At 34.4% G+C, this 16,162-nt stretch overlaps 1 protein-coding gene across 1 annotated transcript; it reads left to right on the forward strand.

The window, feature by feature from the left end:
- Positions 1 to 752: 752 nt before the first annotated feature.
- On the forward strand, positions 753 to 13,822 carry LOC134248077 (uncharacterized). The gene is given in 2 exon segments (XM_062730502.1): positions 753 to 2,400; positions 12,414 to 13,822. Coding segments are annotated over 2 exon segments (3,057 nt in total).
- The last annotated feature ends 2,340 nt before the right edge of the window (positions 13,823 to 16,162 follow it).

A 16,162-nucleotide genomic window follows, 5' to 3' on the forward strand; every position in this document is an offset into this window, starting at 1 on the left:
TGATATGATTTTTATCCAACGAGTTGTGTGTTTTCTATCCCCGAGCCTTGGCGAGGGGATAGAAAACACACAACGAGTTGGATAAAAATCATATCAAACCACAAACCATGGGAGATTCTTTTCATCACATATTTTTGCATGTTCACTATAAATGTGTATTTTGTCCTTATTTCTAATTCAAAGTTCCTTTTCGGTTTTCGGGACCAAATAACGTAATAAATAATATTACGCTGTATGAAATACTTCGTACAAAAATAGAAGAAAATATTTCAGAGCTTATTTTTTTTTAAATTCATGAATGAAAACGTTAAAATATGTCAAATAATGTGAAATTTGACGAATTAAGTCATTATCTCCATCATACACATGTATTTGTTTATTTACATTACATCACGCGGCGTAGGTATACATAGTGTTGATACGAAAACGATATCACATGAGCTATATCAACGGGATAAAGGGGAAAATATGTGATAAAAATTGATTCGACTTTATAGTTTTTAAATTCTCTTCCAATTGAATTTGTAACATAAAAAATGTTTACACGACATTCCAAAACTACAAGTACATGTAGATCCTTCCTGTTTTTTCTAAACTGACTTTGTCTTACAAATTCACTTACAAAACATAACTCTTACCAGGTACATATATAATGTATTTGTTTAAAATTATGTGCAATTTCTGAAGTCATTGACCATGCCTCCACATATTTTATACAGGGTCATCTAAATTGTTTTAACAAAGCCCCAGTGATGGACCCCCTGGACAGAGCTCAAGTACTCCTTCTCTGTGACCTGTGTCAAAGGGCTGCATTGCAGAGTCATTGTGAACTTTGTCAAATTAACCTATGTAAGACTTGTGTAGGGGAGCATCTCTCTGATTTATCTAAAAGACACAATGTTGTACCATACAATCAGAGAAAATCTACTCATAACGTGAACTACCCAAAATGTCCAAACCACACCCAGAAACACTGTGAACTTTATTGTGAGAAATGCGACATTCCTGTCTGTTCTACCTGCATCTCCTCTGATAAACATGATGGGCATAAATTTACAGATATCTTACAGAAACCCAGCTTCATTAAAGAAATTTTAAACAAGGAATTGAAAGAACTAGAAAAAGCAATATATCCTACCTATGAAGAAATTGCATCAGATTTAAATTCTGAAAAACTTATCTTGGAAAAACATTATGAGAAACTGACAACAGTTGTCATCAAACATGGAGAAGACTGGCATAAAGGAATTAACATCATTGTCAACAAACAGAAATCTGAAATTGATGAGATAAAAACTAAACATCTGGCTGCTCTAAATCATCAGGAAACTGAAATCAAACAAATTACTTCTGAAATAAAACAGAGCATACAAGATCTGAAGAAAAAACTGGACTCCAGTGATGCCTCTATAACCTTGGCATACAAATCCAGGAATGCTGAATTCAGAACTTTACCTCCTAAATTAAATTCTTCATTACCATGTTTCTGTCCTCAACAGATCAACATAGAACAGCTCCATCAAATGTTCGGTTCACTGTCAGCATTATCCATTACAACAGATGAATATGGCTACATAATGAAGACACCAGAAGCTGTATCTTGTCTTTCAGTCAAACCACAGCTTGATGCACCAGAGATCATCACTACCATCAGCACTGGGTATACTCCGCTATATAGTCTTAGCTGTCTCAGTGATGAAGAAATCTGGACACGTGGAGGAGACAAAATCATTAAACTCTACAACCTCCAGGGTAAACTACTGAAGTCAATTCAAACCAAGTCAGGGAACATACCTCGTGACATAGCAGTGACAAGGAGAGGAGATCTAGTTTATACTGACCCTGATACAAGAACTGTAAACATAGTGAAGAATGACCAGATACAGGAAGTGATTAGACCACTGGGTTGGAAACCTCACTATGTCTGTAGTACCTCCTCTGGTGACCTCCTGGTTGTCATGGTCAGTGATGATTATAAACAATCAAAGGTTGTCCGTTACTCTGGATCCACAGAGAAACAAACCATTCAGTTTGATAGTGAAGGTAAACCTCTTTATTCAACTGGCGGCCTTAAATACATCAGTGAAAAAAGGAACCTGGATATTTGTGTGGCTGACTGGGAAGCCCGTGCAATAGTGGTGGTTAATCAGGCAGGAAAACTCCGATTTAGATACATTGGTCGCTCTACTATCAAGGGACCATTAAGACCATACGGCATCACAACAGACAGCCGGAGTCAGATCTTGACAACAGACTTGAACATTCACCGTATCTACATCCTTCATCAAGACGGACAGTTCCTCCGTTACATTGATAACTATGATCTACAGTTTCCATATGGTTTATGTGTAGACATCAGAAACAACCTCTTTGTGGCTGAGTGGCACAGTGGTAAAGTGAAGAAAATCAAGTATATGTAAACAAAGTGTTTTAAATAATGACATGTTTTTCGTAGATTAACAGTAGTCAAAATCACAAGATGTTGATTAATTCAGTTTCATTTCCTAGTGCTCATGTGCTGTGTGAAAATATTTTAGATAATAATATTATCAAAAAGGTATAATATATAATTAAATGTCATAAATAACAATTGTTTCATTATTCTTCCTGACTGCACAATAATGAAAAGTAACATTGGAAGAAACCTTCAATATCTCAAAATGAATGCCATGTTTAATTGCGAGTTTAAATAAAGTAAAGATTTATTATGTACTTTTACATTTTTTTTTTCAAGTTGACGCCCTGTCATGTACTGCACACTAAACAGTTGTGATTATACTGTACTTTTCATGCAGCTAGAATAATATGTCCTTAAATCTTCAATAAATCTAAATCCTTTTGATATACTGTAGTTATATTTAATTTATTTTAATTGTGTTTTAATTGACCAAGGTAATTTAAACACGTCATTAGCATGTTTTTCATGGGCTGATTGGACGCAAGCTTAAATTAACAGGGCGTGACTGTATATGTAGTATGTAATACAAAACAAAACGAGAAAGCTGATTCAGAAAAAAAAATTGTAGTTTTTTCATCTCAATTTAATTTACATTCATCTTTAGATACACAGTCTAAAGTTACTTTAACAGATGTTAATAGATCAAGTCCCTTGCGATATCAGCTAAAATACTAGTAGTCAACTGCCAGTTGAACTAAATATTAAATCCTCTCTAGACGTACAGTGTATTTATCTCCGAATGTGTTTTTGAAAGTCGAATCATCAATCATTTCACTATAGCTAGGGAGCCACTTGTGATATATTGGAGTTTTATGAAGAGACTTACTTTTACATTCGACAGCTTACTTGGACATTTAAACCTGCAAAAATTATTATTGATGGTAAAATACACAAACATTGATCTTAATATTCAACAAAAAGATAATAACGGGCTATTTCAAAGATTATATTACGTTGTCTAGGACGAAAACGGCAATATTTCTACCCTCAACACCCTCCCTTCAAGTCTTAACTAACTTCTGCAGAGTTTTCCCACCGAAATGTGTTTTCTTCTTTATTCAGTTATAATTTCATTTCTTGAATTATTTAGAATAAAAGGATATATTAATTCTCGTGAATAAAGTATCCAATGTCTTTGTCCCAGATAAAATTACATATTGTAAATATACTTTATATCAATGTATTGGCGCGGGACAAACAGCTAGTCATCACAAGTGGCTCCCTAGCTATAGTGAAATGATTGTTTAATAAATTATTTCCAAGCCCCAAATACAATAACTTTCACCTCGTGAGATGCTTTCTATTTTCTTTTTTCAATTCCGTACCTCCGTACCTAACGCAGGGATTGGAGCACGTGGATTGGCGGAATCAAAGTATGTAAATATAAGGAATAACTGTCTTATTTTTAAATTTCATGACGATGATCAATCGATTGAGATGCGTGATAATTTTATGCATAAACTCATTATGCAAATTATCACGCAAGCCAATCGATTGATCACATTATGAAATCGAAAAATTAGACAGTTATTTCTTAATTAACTTATCAGCTCCCCGAGTTGAGCCTCAATAGTCTTCTCACTCTTCTTATGAGGGCCTCCACAAAGCTGTAGTGGGTCCTGGACTTACAATATTCATAAACAAGCAAACAAAGATCAAGGATTAATAAAAATATAATATCACAGTTAAATGATTAAGTATGGTAGGTTTTAAGGGGGATGCAACTTTAGTGCAGTACATGGGAACAAAATGTAAACATTTATTCAAATGGCTGAAATACATTATATTTTGATCAAATTTTAAGTCCTTATGATAAAGATACAATAAATATGCATAACTGAATGCATATTTTGCATATATAATCTATCTTTTTGCAGAAAAATGCTTTTGATATGCTCCTTAGAACTGCGCAGCTACAGAAGTCAGCAGAGCCTTAAAAAAGATAGACATTGCAAATGCAATGAACCTTTCTCTGCAAACATTGTGCTTGCTTCTGCATTTCAAAGAAACAACTCAATATATATTACGGTGTATCAAACTTCGTATCTTCAATGAGTGAGAGCTTAAAGCCGCTTAACCCGAAACAGGCACATACTATCTTGTACAATAAAAGTACGTCATTACATAGATAGTATATGAAAATAAATTATAAAATTGATTTAATAGTTTATTACCTCAATCCTTACATGGAAAACGCAGATCAAAAACCTTATTGACAAACAGTAGTTCCTGACGGAAGTTAAGATCTGTAGTGAAGTCAATTTTGAATAAAATAAGTTTATCAGTTATATCTAATAATGAAGGTAATTCAAACCCGTATTTTTACTCTATTAGCAGAAGCCTTAGTCATAATACATCTTTTCAAAATTAAGAAATTATTTCAATGTAATCCATAGTAATTTTTATATTAATATCCATATATAAAGAATAAAGGAAAATCAGATATCTTAAATGATTTTTTAAAGGAGCTAAATATTGTCGATGTTAAGGTAATATATGTACTTTGTTGTGAAAAAAATGCTCGGGTTTGTTCTTCATGAGATTAACATGTAAACGATAAATTTAATTTTCGAAGGTGATTTCACGCGATATCACCAATGATCAACATTGGATTATTTTTCTGTGTGACCTAACAAAAATTATTTTTTTAACTTTTGAATGTTGATATCTTAGAAAAGAAAAAGACTTTGGGGATATAATTTGATAAAAGTTGAAACAATTTATGGACAATTATTTTTCAAGAAAAAAAAAACAAATATATATTTTTAGCGATTAGAATCGGACCAAGCGGCTTTAATATTATAACGTTGTCAACATAATGATACATGATGTGTTTTAATGTCCAAACATTACTCCATACAATGTGTGGGTCATTGTTAACAATCTAGCTATTCAAGTGAGGTGCCTGAAGGAAATCTTATAGCTGCCCATTTTTTCTTTCTAACTGCTTAACAAAATAGACATATGTACCAACTTTTTGAATGTAATACATGTAATTACAATTTGTTTTCATGCACCGCATATAGTTTCATATTTTCAAATTAAATGCTAAGCATCCTCCTTGCTGTGCCCCATTTGAAAATAATTTCTATCGCCACAAAAAAGAGACCCGCCGTAAACACAATGCCAACCACGTGCTCAGTGGAATGATATTAACGTGGAAACTTGAGCTAAAAAAGATCAGTTTTTCCAATTTGCTGGATTGTGGTTAAAATCGCGTTTTTTCAATAATCAGACGATGCGGTGCAACAAAAAAGTAGTAAGTTATATAATCTAATGATTATTACTTAGTAATTTCTTATCTTGATGTTATTATGGTCGCATAAATTTATTCTGAAATCAATGTCATTCGAACTCTGTGTGACAGAGGAATGGCGGACGAAATAAATACATGGCCTCAGGAAGACCCCCATTTGAAAAAGTCAATATTCAAGAATTATGGATAATGACAAGAAAAAAAGCGAAACAAATGGTTGTAGTCATATCATCAATGAATCGAACTGACATCATTTTAAATGCATTTTTCATCTCGTGAATGCTGTAGCTGCGCAGTTTTAACGTGATTAATTTCCTCCTAATTAAAACAAAATAAACTTAATTAAGTACTAATTTTGATCTCTAACAGTAGGTAAACTAACTTTGCGCTTGTTTAGTAAAGCATTCTTGGTATATCTTATTTTACACCAGACTTGATCCAATATGGTTTGTACATCCCCCTCAACCCCGCTTGAAAAACATGGGCGGGAGGCGTGTTGAGGTTATAGTTATGGGTGTGTCTATCTCCCCGCCTCTCTGATTCTTTGCGAATCAGTTTTTGGAGTTCTAATCTCTTATCCACAACTCCAAGAACCATTGCATGATGTGAGCCTCTTATTTTAATTTTTGATCAGGTCTCCTCTCAAAGCATAACATGGAATTGACCATTACATTCAAATGGGAAGCAGGGGGTTATTATCATCGGAGTAAATATAAGGACACAACGTTTTCTGTTCATAACTACTACAGTGGAGTCGCCAATTCCGGGTCGTCTCCAATTCCGGGTCACTCATTGTATTTTATGTCATATTGTTAAAATTTATGCATAAAAAATATATGAATACGCTGGTCATGAAGAACTGGTCTTTCTGTATGTGATTAATTACAAAATTTTAAATATTAACTATGAGAGAGCATCCGACAATCGAAATTTTGAAACGCACGCATTTTCAGACTTGGATATTTCTGCTGCGGTGACGGGCTACTTTCGTTTTTGATCGCTGCAGAAAGGCTGATTTAAAAGTTCTATATAAATAATAAGAGCTCGAAAGTATGGCAAATGCATTTAGTTTTAACTCTGAAATCAATCATAATGATCGCTGCTCAAATAAAATTATAATGATTATTAATTCAAACTGTAGTAGTTTCTCCAATTGCGGGTCACGTAATCTCGTGGCATGAACATGTCAAAATTCTATGTACATAACCAATCGACAACCATGATATACCTTGATTATCAAATGTATTCTAACTATTAAATGTTTTTCCTAAAGATTAAAATCGAGTTAACCCTTCAAATGCATTTTTTAATAAATTAAGTTAATTGATCCTAATACATTTTTCTAAAGTCTGCATACTGCAATTTGTTTTGTTCTAACTGTTTTAAAAATAATTGAAACATATTTCTGTGGTTGTTTTACATTTTTTCCAAGCTGCATGAATTGTTTTTTGTTTCAACATTATAAAAATCGTGTTTTGAAACGTTCCGTGAATTTTACAAATAAAGTCACGTGACCCGGAAATGGAGATAATGATTCGTAACTGGGGAAGCTAGGCTTTGCTGAAATATCCCCTGTTAATATTGTTCCCGTGTATCTACTTTGAAAACGAAAAAATATTTGGATGACTCACTTTTTGTTCTCTCAATACATATATTGCATAAAATATAAATTAAACAGTTTTGCAAAATATCAACGAAACACCGTGACGTGACCCGGAATTGGCGACTCCACTGTAGTACAAAAATGAATTTCATTGTAGCTGCTTTGCGGGATGGCGAACCTATGTAAGATACTCTTAGTTGTTAACAAATTACATGTAAATTTTCTCAGTATTTGCTACTTCACATGTTGTTTTTTTTTCAGCTCAAAAACCTTTTATTCCATTTTGGTCTTAAATTCAAAATACAGAGTGTAGCTGACTTAATCATGTAAATTCATACAACATATTAAGCTACAGATTTAAGAATTGTAAATCCCAAATTCTATTCATGTCATGTGGAAAATATTAATTTTGAGGTCGTTGTTTGTAGTCAAAACTACCAGCTGGACCTGGTGGGAACTTTGCGTTAAGATTACCGGAGATTTGTTTTGAGATTGTCGTTTTCTGCTGGATTCTTTGTGTTGAGATTATCGTTTTCTGCTGAACTCTTTGTGTTGAGATTGTCGTTATCTGCTGGACTCTTTGTGTTGAGATTGTCGTTATTTGTTAGACTCTTTGTATTGAGATTGTCGTTACCTGCTGGACTCTTTGTGCTAAAATTGTCGTTATCTGCTGGACTCTTTGTATTGAGATCGTTGTTATCTGCTGGACTCTTTGTGTAAACGTTGAGATTGTTGTTTTCTGCTGGACTCTTTGTGTTTAGATTGTCGTTATCTGCTGGACACTTTGTGTTGAGATTGTCGTTTTCTGCTGGACTCTTTGTGTTGAGATTGTCGTTATCTGCTGGACACTTTGTGTTGAGATTTTCGTTATCTGTTGGACTCTTTGTGTTGATGTTGTCGTTATCTGCTGGACTCTTTGTTTTGAGATTGTCATTATCTGCTGGACTCTTTGTATTAAAATTGTTGTTATCTGCTGGACTCTTTGTGTTGAGATTGTCGTCATGCTGGACTCTTTGTGTTGAGATTGTCGTTATCTGCTTGACTCTTTGTGTTGAGATTGTCGTTATCTGCTTGACTCTTTGTGTTGAGATTGTCATTATTTGCTGGACTCTTTGTGTTGAGATTGTTGTTATCTGCTGGACTCTTTGTGTTGAGATTGTTGTTTTCTGCTGGACTCTTTGTGTTGTGATTGTAATTATCTGATGGACTCTTTGTGTTGAGATTGTCGTCATGCTGGACTCTTTGTGTTGAGATTGTCGTTACAGCTGCTGGACTCTTTGTGATGAGATTGTCGTTATGTGCTGGACTCTTTGTGATGTGATTGTTGTTATCTGCTGGACTCTTTGTTTTGAGATTGTTGTTATCTGCTGGACTCTTTGTGTTGAGATTGTTGTTTTCTGCTGGACTCTTTGTGTTGTGATTGTAATTATCTGATGGACTCTTTGTGTTGAGATTGTCGTCATGCTGGACTCTTTGTGTTGAGATTGTCGTTACAGCTGCTGGACTCTTTGTGATGAGATTGTCGTTATGTGCTGGACTCTTTGTGATGTGATTGTTGTTATCTGCTGGACTCTTTGTTTTGAGATTGTCGTTATCTGCTGGACTCTTTGTGTTGAGATTGTCGTTATCTGATGGACTCTTTATGTTGAGATTGTCGTTATCTGTTTGACTCTTTGTGTTGAGATTGTCGTTATCTGTTGGACTCTTTGTATTTAGATTGATGTTATCTCCTGGACTATTTGTAATGTAATAATTGTCTTTAGAGGCCACAAAACATGCAGTTTGAGTTTATGCACAGTTAATGAATTCGAATTTAACTAATTAGCATCAAATTTGTCATGTTAACACAGTTTAAATTACTTAAATTAAATTGTCTGAATGAAAAGATTAGAGCAATTTGATCAGGTCTCAGAGCGCATTATACCCCCGTTTGAAGTGCAAGGGGGGGGGGGTTATAGATTTATCAGGATGTCCGTCCGTCCGTCTGTAACGCTTTGGGGTATCCATCTCTTATCCTCAGCTCTTCTCATACCACTGAATGAAATTTTATAGCACTTTCACAGAATTTTTATTCCGTCTTTGAAAAAGATTTGTACTTCGTAAATTAACATATCTACTTTAATTAAATGCTAAATAACAGCATAAAGTTATAGATAATATGTTGACAATTATATTGCAATTAAAAGAAAATATCTGTTTTGCTTTATTTTGAGTTAATTTTTGCTTAAAGTCCCCTATCCTTAAAACTTAGAGAAAGTGATCTCAAAATACCCGGTACACTATTTCATATGATAATAAACTTATACGTATGTTTTCTACAAAATTTAAAGGAACAAGAGGCCCATCACATGAGCCATATCACTCTATTGAGTAGATTTGGCTATTGTAGATGGGCTCTTCAACAGCAAATCGCGAGAATAAGAATTCGCAAATGGGCGGTTGATCAATAGTTATAACATAGATTTTAGCCCTTTAAACATAAAGACGAGTTATTTAATTGCGCATGTTGTGCTTCTCGTGAAATTACGCGATTATTAATTCAACATGCATATTTAGGAATCTACAGTATTCTGTTCCCCCCTTGTGTCCCACCCGCTACCCCATGGGTCAAAACTTAAGTTAGGACAAAACACCCGAGGATTCTATTTTAACCAATTTCTTAACAAATACCGAAGAAATAAAGAATAATATTACTATATTGACAACGATGAATGATCCCAGTAAGAAAAATAATATTTTTTGCATGTTTGCGTCATATTTTGTGACAAATCAGAGAATCCTATATATTGATCACTTGGAGGCTTACATTTTGCGGTGAGTTTATGCTATCCAAGTGCTATAAACAAGCATGTAACAGATGTTATAAAATGCAGTGTAACATTTCTTCCATAAATAGTAGAGGACTGATATTTGGACACATATATAAGGAGTATCCATTTTTTATGCACCACAACGGTCAAGGTCATATTAAAAGTTCAAAGGTCAACGTCATCTACTGAATCTTTTAGTTTTTATACCATTGAATTTTTTTTATCGCTAAAATATCTGAAATCACTGGATCAATTTTCTTTATTTTTACACATTTTATTCTAGGATCCATTTGGATCATTATGTTGATTTTTTGTAAAAAAAAATAAATAAATAAATAAAAAAATGAATGTATTGTAAAGCGCTTTGAGTAGCATTTATGCTAGAAAAGTACTATATAAAAACAATCATTTTTATTATTTTCTCATTAATCATACATTTTCTCTTAAGAAAACTTAAACTGTCGGATATTTACATGTGAATTTTCAATTCCGATGCTAGCTATGTATGTTCTATTTATACTTTTATAATATTTTGCTAAAATTTTCCAATATCAATTTGATCGGCTGATTTAAAGTAACAAAAAAAGTTTCCTTTATTAAAAGTATAACACAAATTTGCAATAGATGAATTGATAACTTAAAATACTCTAGTAATGCTTATTCTCAGGTCGAATGTCTGATCTTCTTACAGGGTTCTGATCCATATTTCAGACTATGTGGGCAAAAAAAAAAATGTGTGGTTGAATTTCTTTCATATCATATATAAAGAGAGATTTGTATCCTCGAACAATGTATCAAAGATTCAGAAAAAATGAATTTGAGGAAAAATTTAGCGTTTCTATTGTGTCCTACCTTAAACAATTTAAAATAAAACCTGAGTGCCGAGTATTAAACAAAACTGTAGCTCTCTACCGGCAAGTGGTAGTGTCTCCATATGGGTGAAATATTTTCTTGGAAAGATTTTAAAATATTTTTCAATTTATATTTCGATGTCAGACTTGCATTCCCTAGTGTGGCCTCTCCCTACCCAAGGGGGGGGGGGGGTCATGATTTGAACAATTCAGAAGGTACAAATTACCCTTTGATACTTTCTCATATGTTTCAGCATTTCTGGCCCAGTTGTTCTTGAGAAGAAGATTTTTTAATGACCCCACCCTCTTTGTGTCTTTTCTTGATTATCTCCTTTTGTCCCTTTATCTTAGCAATTTCATCTTCCCTTCAACAAAAGATGCCTGACCCGGCCAGTGGTTCTTGAGAAGAAGTTGAAAATGAGAAAAGTTTACAGACGGACGAAGGCGGATAAAATTTGTTCGAAAAGCTCACTTAAGTTTCGGGTCAGGTGAGCTAAAATATTTTTCCTAAGACAAACCCCCCCCCCCCCCCCCCAAAAAAAAAAAAAAAAAAAACTGATGGACAACAGTTAGAGAGATGGATACATGTAGAATGATTCTCATTTTCAATAACCATATCCAAAAGCAAGGTATATACAGTCAGTAACCTTGTTTTATTTCATACTTCTGTACAAAGACGAATATAGATTTCTCAGGTATTAAAATCAATGACCAGGTAACCAGGTAAATATTTAGAACGAAGACAAGGAAGTAAAATATACTATACGGGATTATCGGGGGACATGTTGGATTTAGAGGTTAGACTAGATTATGTATAGTAAATTTAACATGTTGCAAGATCTTTCTAGATGTCAATTATGGTCTCAAATTTAGTGCAATACATTTATATAAGCAGAGATGCATGAGAGTGCCATTTTAGATCTAATTGATTATATCAAGATTGCTTTGACTGTTATAAATTGTTGACATTAATTTTCTTCGTAATATATTTGTTTAAACAGAAAGAAAATGTTAACAATAAAACTACAAACATATCCTTTCTGTTCTTCTAAACCGACAAAACTAAACCCTTACATTGTAAAGATGTAAAATTGCGTTATATTTCAGTGACCTATACCTCCATTTACTTTATACAGGGTCATCTGAATTCTCGACCAAATTCTTGTGATGGACCCCCTGGATAGAGTTCAAGTTCTCTGTGACCTTTGTCAACGAGTTGCATTACAGAGTCACTGTGAACGTTGTCAGATTAACCTGTGTAAGGTCTGTGTAGGGGAGCATCTCTCTGATTCATCCATAAGACACAAAGTTGTGTCATACAAACACAGAACTTCTACTCCTAGCGTTAATTACCCAAAATGTTCAAATCACGACCAGAGACATTGTGAACTTTATTGTGAGAAATGTGACATTCCTGTCTGTTCTACTTGCATCTCCTCTGATGAACATCATGGACATAAATTAACAGACATCCTACAGAATCCCAGCTTCATGAAAGAAATTTTAAACAAGGATTTGAAAGAACTAGTGCAAAGAATATGTCCTACCTATGAAGGAATTGCATTAGATTTAAACTCTGAAAAACGTAACTTGGAAAAACATTATGATAAACTGACAACAGCTGTCACCAAACAAGGAGAAGACTGGCACAGAGAAATTAACATCATTGTCAACAAACAGAAATCTGAAATTGATGAGATGAAAACTAGACACCTGGCTGCTCTGAATAAACAGGAAAATGGAATCAAACAGATTACTTCTGATGTTAAACAGAGCATTTTTGATTTGAAGAAAATATTAGATTCCGATGACGTTTCCTTAGCCTCTACCTATAAATCAAAGAATGCTGAATTCAGAAGATTACCTCCTAAAGTCAGTGTTTCATTACCAAGTTTCTTTCTTCATCAAATCAACACAGAACTGCTCCATCAAATGTTTGGTTCTCTGTCAGCATTATCCGTTACAACAGATGAACATGGCTACACAATGAAGACACCAGAAGCTGTATCCTGTCCTTTTGTCAAACCACTACTTGATGAACCAGAGCTCATCACCACCATAGACACTAGGTATAGACTATACAGTGTTACGTGTCTCAGTGATGAAGAAATCTGGACATGTGGATTAGACGCAATCATGAAACTCTACAACCTCCAGGGCAAACTACTGAAGTCAATCCAAACCAAGTCGGGGAACATACCACGTGACATAGCGGTGACAAGGAGTGGAGATCTAGTTTATACTGACCCTGTTACAAGAATTGTAAACATAGTGAAGGATGAACAGATACAAGAAGTGATCACACTACAGGGATGGAGACCTTACCATGTCTGTAGTACCTCCTCTGGTGACCTATTGGTTACCATGGACAGTGATGATTATAAACAATCAAAAGTTGTCCGTTACTCTGGCTCCACAGAGAAACAAACCACCCAGTTTGACAGTGAAGGTAAACTTCTGTATTCATTTGGTGAACTTAAATGCATCAGTGAGAACAGGAACCTGGATATCTGTGTGGCTGACAATGGAGCATGTGCAGTAGTGGTGATTAATCAGGCAGGAAAACTCCGATTTAGATACACTGGTCATCCATCTACTAACAAGGAATCATTTGATCCATATGGCATCACAACGGACAGCCAGAGTCAGATCCTGACATCAGACCGTATCAACCGCTGTATCCACATCCTAGATCAGGACGGACAGTTCCTCCGTTACATTGATAACTGTAACCTACTACCATGGGGTTTATGTGTTGACACCAGAGACAACCTCTTTGTGGCTGATTATGACAGTGGTAAATTGAAGAAAATCAAATACATGTAATCAATGTGTTTTAAATAATGACATGTTTGTGATAGAATTGTTCCAGTAGCCAAAATCACAAGAGGTAGTTTAATTCACTTTCTAGTGTTGATGTGTGCGTGTGTGTGAAAATATTTTCAGTACTATCAATAAGGTATCACATATAAATAAAAAATCAATTATTTATAATAATCGTTTCAGAATTCTACCCAAGATTGAAATGACTTCTCAGTAATACATGTATAACGTTACACTGGAAGAAAACTTCAAAAGTTCAAAATGACAAAATGAATACCATGTTTAATTGCAAGCATGAAGAAAGAAGAATTATATACATTTTTCAAGTTGATCCTGTTTCATGCACTGCACACTGAAGGGTTGTGATTATACTGCACTTTTGATGCAGCTAGAATAAAATGCCATTAGATCTAAATTAAATGTACATCCTTTTAATCTAGTTATATGTAATTTATTTAAGAATTTTAAAATCACCAAAATAAATATTAACCACTTTTTTCCATGTTTTTCATGGATTTTTTGGGGCACATAGGGTGCAAGATAATAATGTTTGCCTGTATATGTAACCCAAAACAAAGATGAGGAAACTGATTCAGTTTCAACCTTTTATTGTAAATGTTTTAATTTTAATTCACATACATCTTTAATACATGGTCAAAAATGATTTCGACAAATATTAACGCGTCAAATTCCATGGGATATCAACTAAATCAACCCACTGTCAGTAGAACTAAATATTAAAAAGCCCTATCAAATTCTATAGACAACATCAACCATTTCACTATAGGGAGTCACCTGTGTCAGTTTATATAACTCATCAGCTCCCCGTGTTGAGCCTCAATAGTCTTCTTACTCTCCTTATGAGGGCCTCCACAAAGCTGTAGTGGGTCTTGGATTTAAAGTATTCCTAAACAAACAATGGTTTATATACATGTAAATCCAAAGACATTTTTTTTATAGTTAGGGATGAATTAAGCAAAGCTCATTTTAAAGTTCTTTGTATTTCTCATTTTAAAGTACTAGTATTCAGTGTTATATAATGCAATCTGGATCAAGTTGTACCCTATTATGGAAAAATATGCTAATTCAAATGTTCCATACGATAGGCAAATTTCCATTAGGTATTTAATCTCGCAAAACATTGAACCAATTTTAAGGCAGGCTGGAGGAAAAGGATGGACGAAACACTTTTTCAATTATGGCTGTGGGAGAAAGTTAAATGTGAACCATGGAAGGAGAGATGAACCACTTTTAAGGTGGAGATTGGGAAGGGGTAACATGTATTTGAACTATATCTTAAGATGGGCCAGGGGAAAGGTTTGGCCGCAACACTTGGCTGTGGGTAGAAGGTGTACGTAGAACTACGGTGGTGGTTGTGCTGGAAAGGGGGGTTATGAACCATTTTTTTAAAATGTTGACTGTGGGAGACGTATGAACTAATTTTTTTTCTTTCATTTTTGTACATTTTTTTTCTCATGGCGTCTGCCTATATTTGGAATCATTAGCTATCATTTCACTACCTGGTCAATCTTTTGTATTTTTTTAAGGAATGAGTCATGTATGGCAGAGTTTGCCGTCTGCTTCAGTGTCTATATCTTCAACGGTCACCCCCATCATAAGCTGTCTGTCTATGTCTGGTAAAGGATCTGCATCAGATTCGCCAAATGATGCGTGAGATATCTTGATCAAATCTGTAAACATTTTAAAAAGATTAACTTATCTGGGGTGCGTTCAACAGCGTAGCTGCTACGTAGCCGCTACGTAAAGCTACGATCTTGAACGGAAAGCTAACCTAGCTGCTACGTATGGAGAACTAGTATAAATATTTAATGCAACGTCCCAATGGTTTCTTTGGTTACAAATTTGCAGCATTCAAGATTTTTACAAAAAGGAGGGTTATTTCCTCCTCCTCATAACTATATAGGTAGATCATCTGCTTAATACCCAGGGCAGAGAAAAAAAATTTCAAAGATTTAATGTATTTTCACTACATAATCAATAGAGCCCTGCCCTAACACCTGAACCCTGAACTTGGGGCAATAAAATTCACAAGTTTGGAAGAGACATTCTTGCTCATCAAAACTATGCACTCAGTTAGTTTATTTAATACCCAGGAGCAGAGAAGAAGATTTTTAAAGATTATAGTATTTTCACTATAGAATCAATAGAGCCCTGCCCTAACACCAGAACCCCTGACTCTGGGGCCATAAAATTCACAATTTTGGTAGATGCACTCTTGCTCATCATAACTATATACTTGTTTAGTTTATTTAATACCTAGGATCAGAGAAGAAGATTTTCAAAGAAATAATGCATTTTTACTATATACTCGTTTTAGCCTCGCCCTAGCACTATCTTCAA

This window comes from Saccostrea cucullata, unplaced genomic scaffold (genome assembly GCF_032062105.1).
Source record: "Saccostrea cucullata isolate Sc308-1 unplaced genomic scaffold, CSIRO_AGI_Scuc_v1 ctg1909, whole genome shotgun sequence".
Classification (NCBI taxonomy): Eukaryota; Metazoa; Mollusca; class Bivalvia; order Ostreida; family Ostreidae; genus Saccostrea; species Saccostrea cuccullata.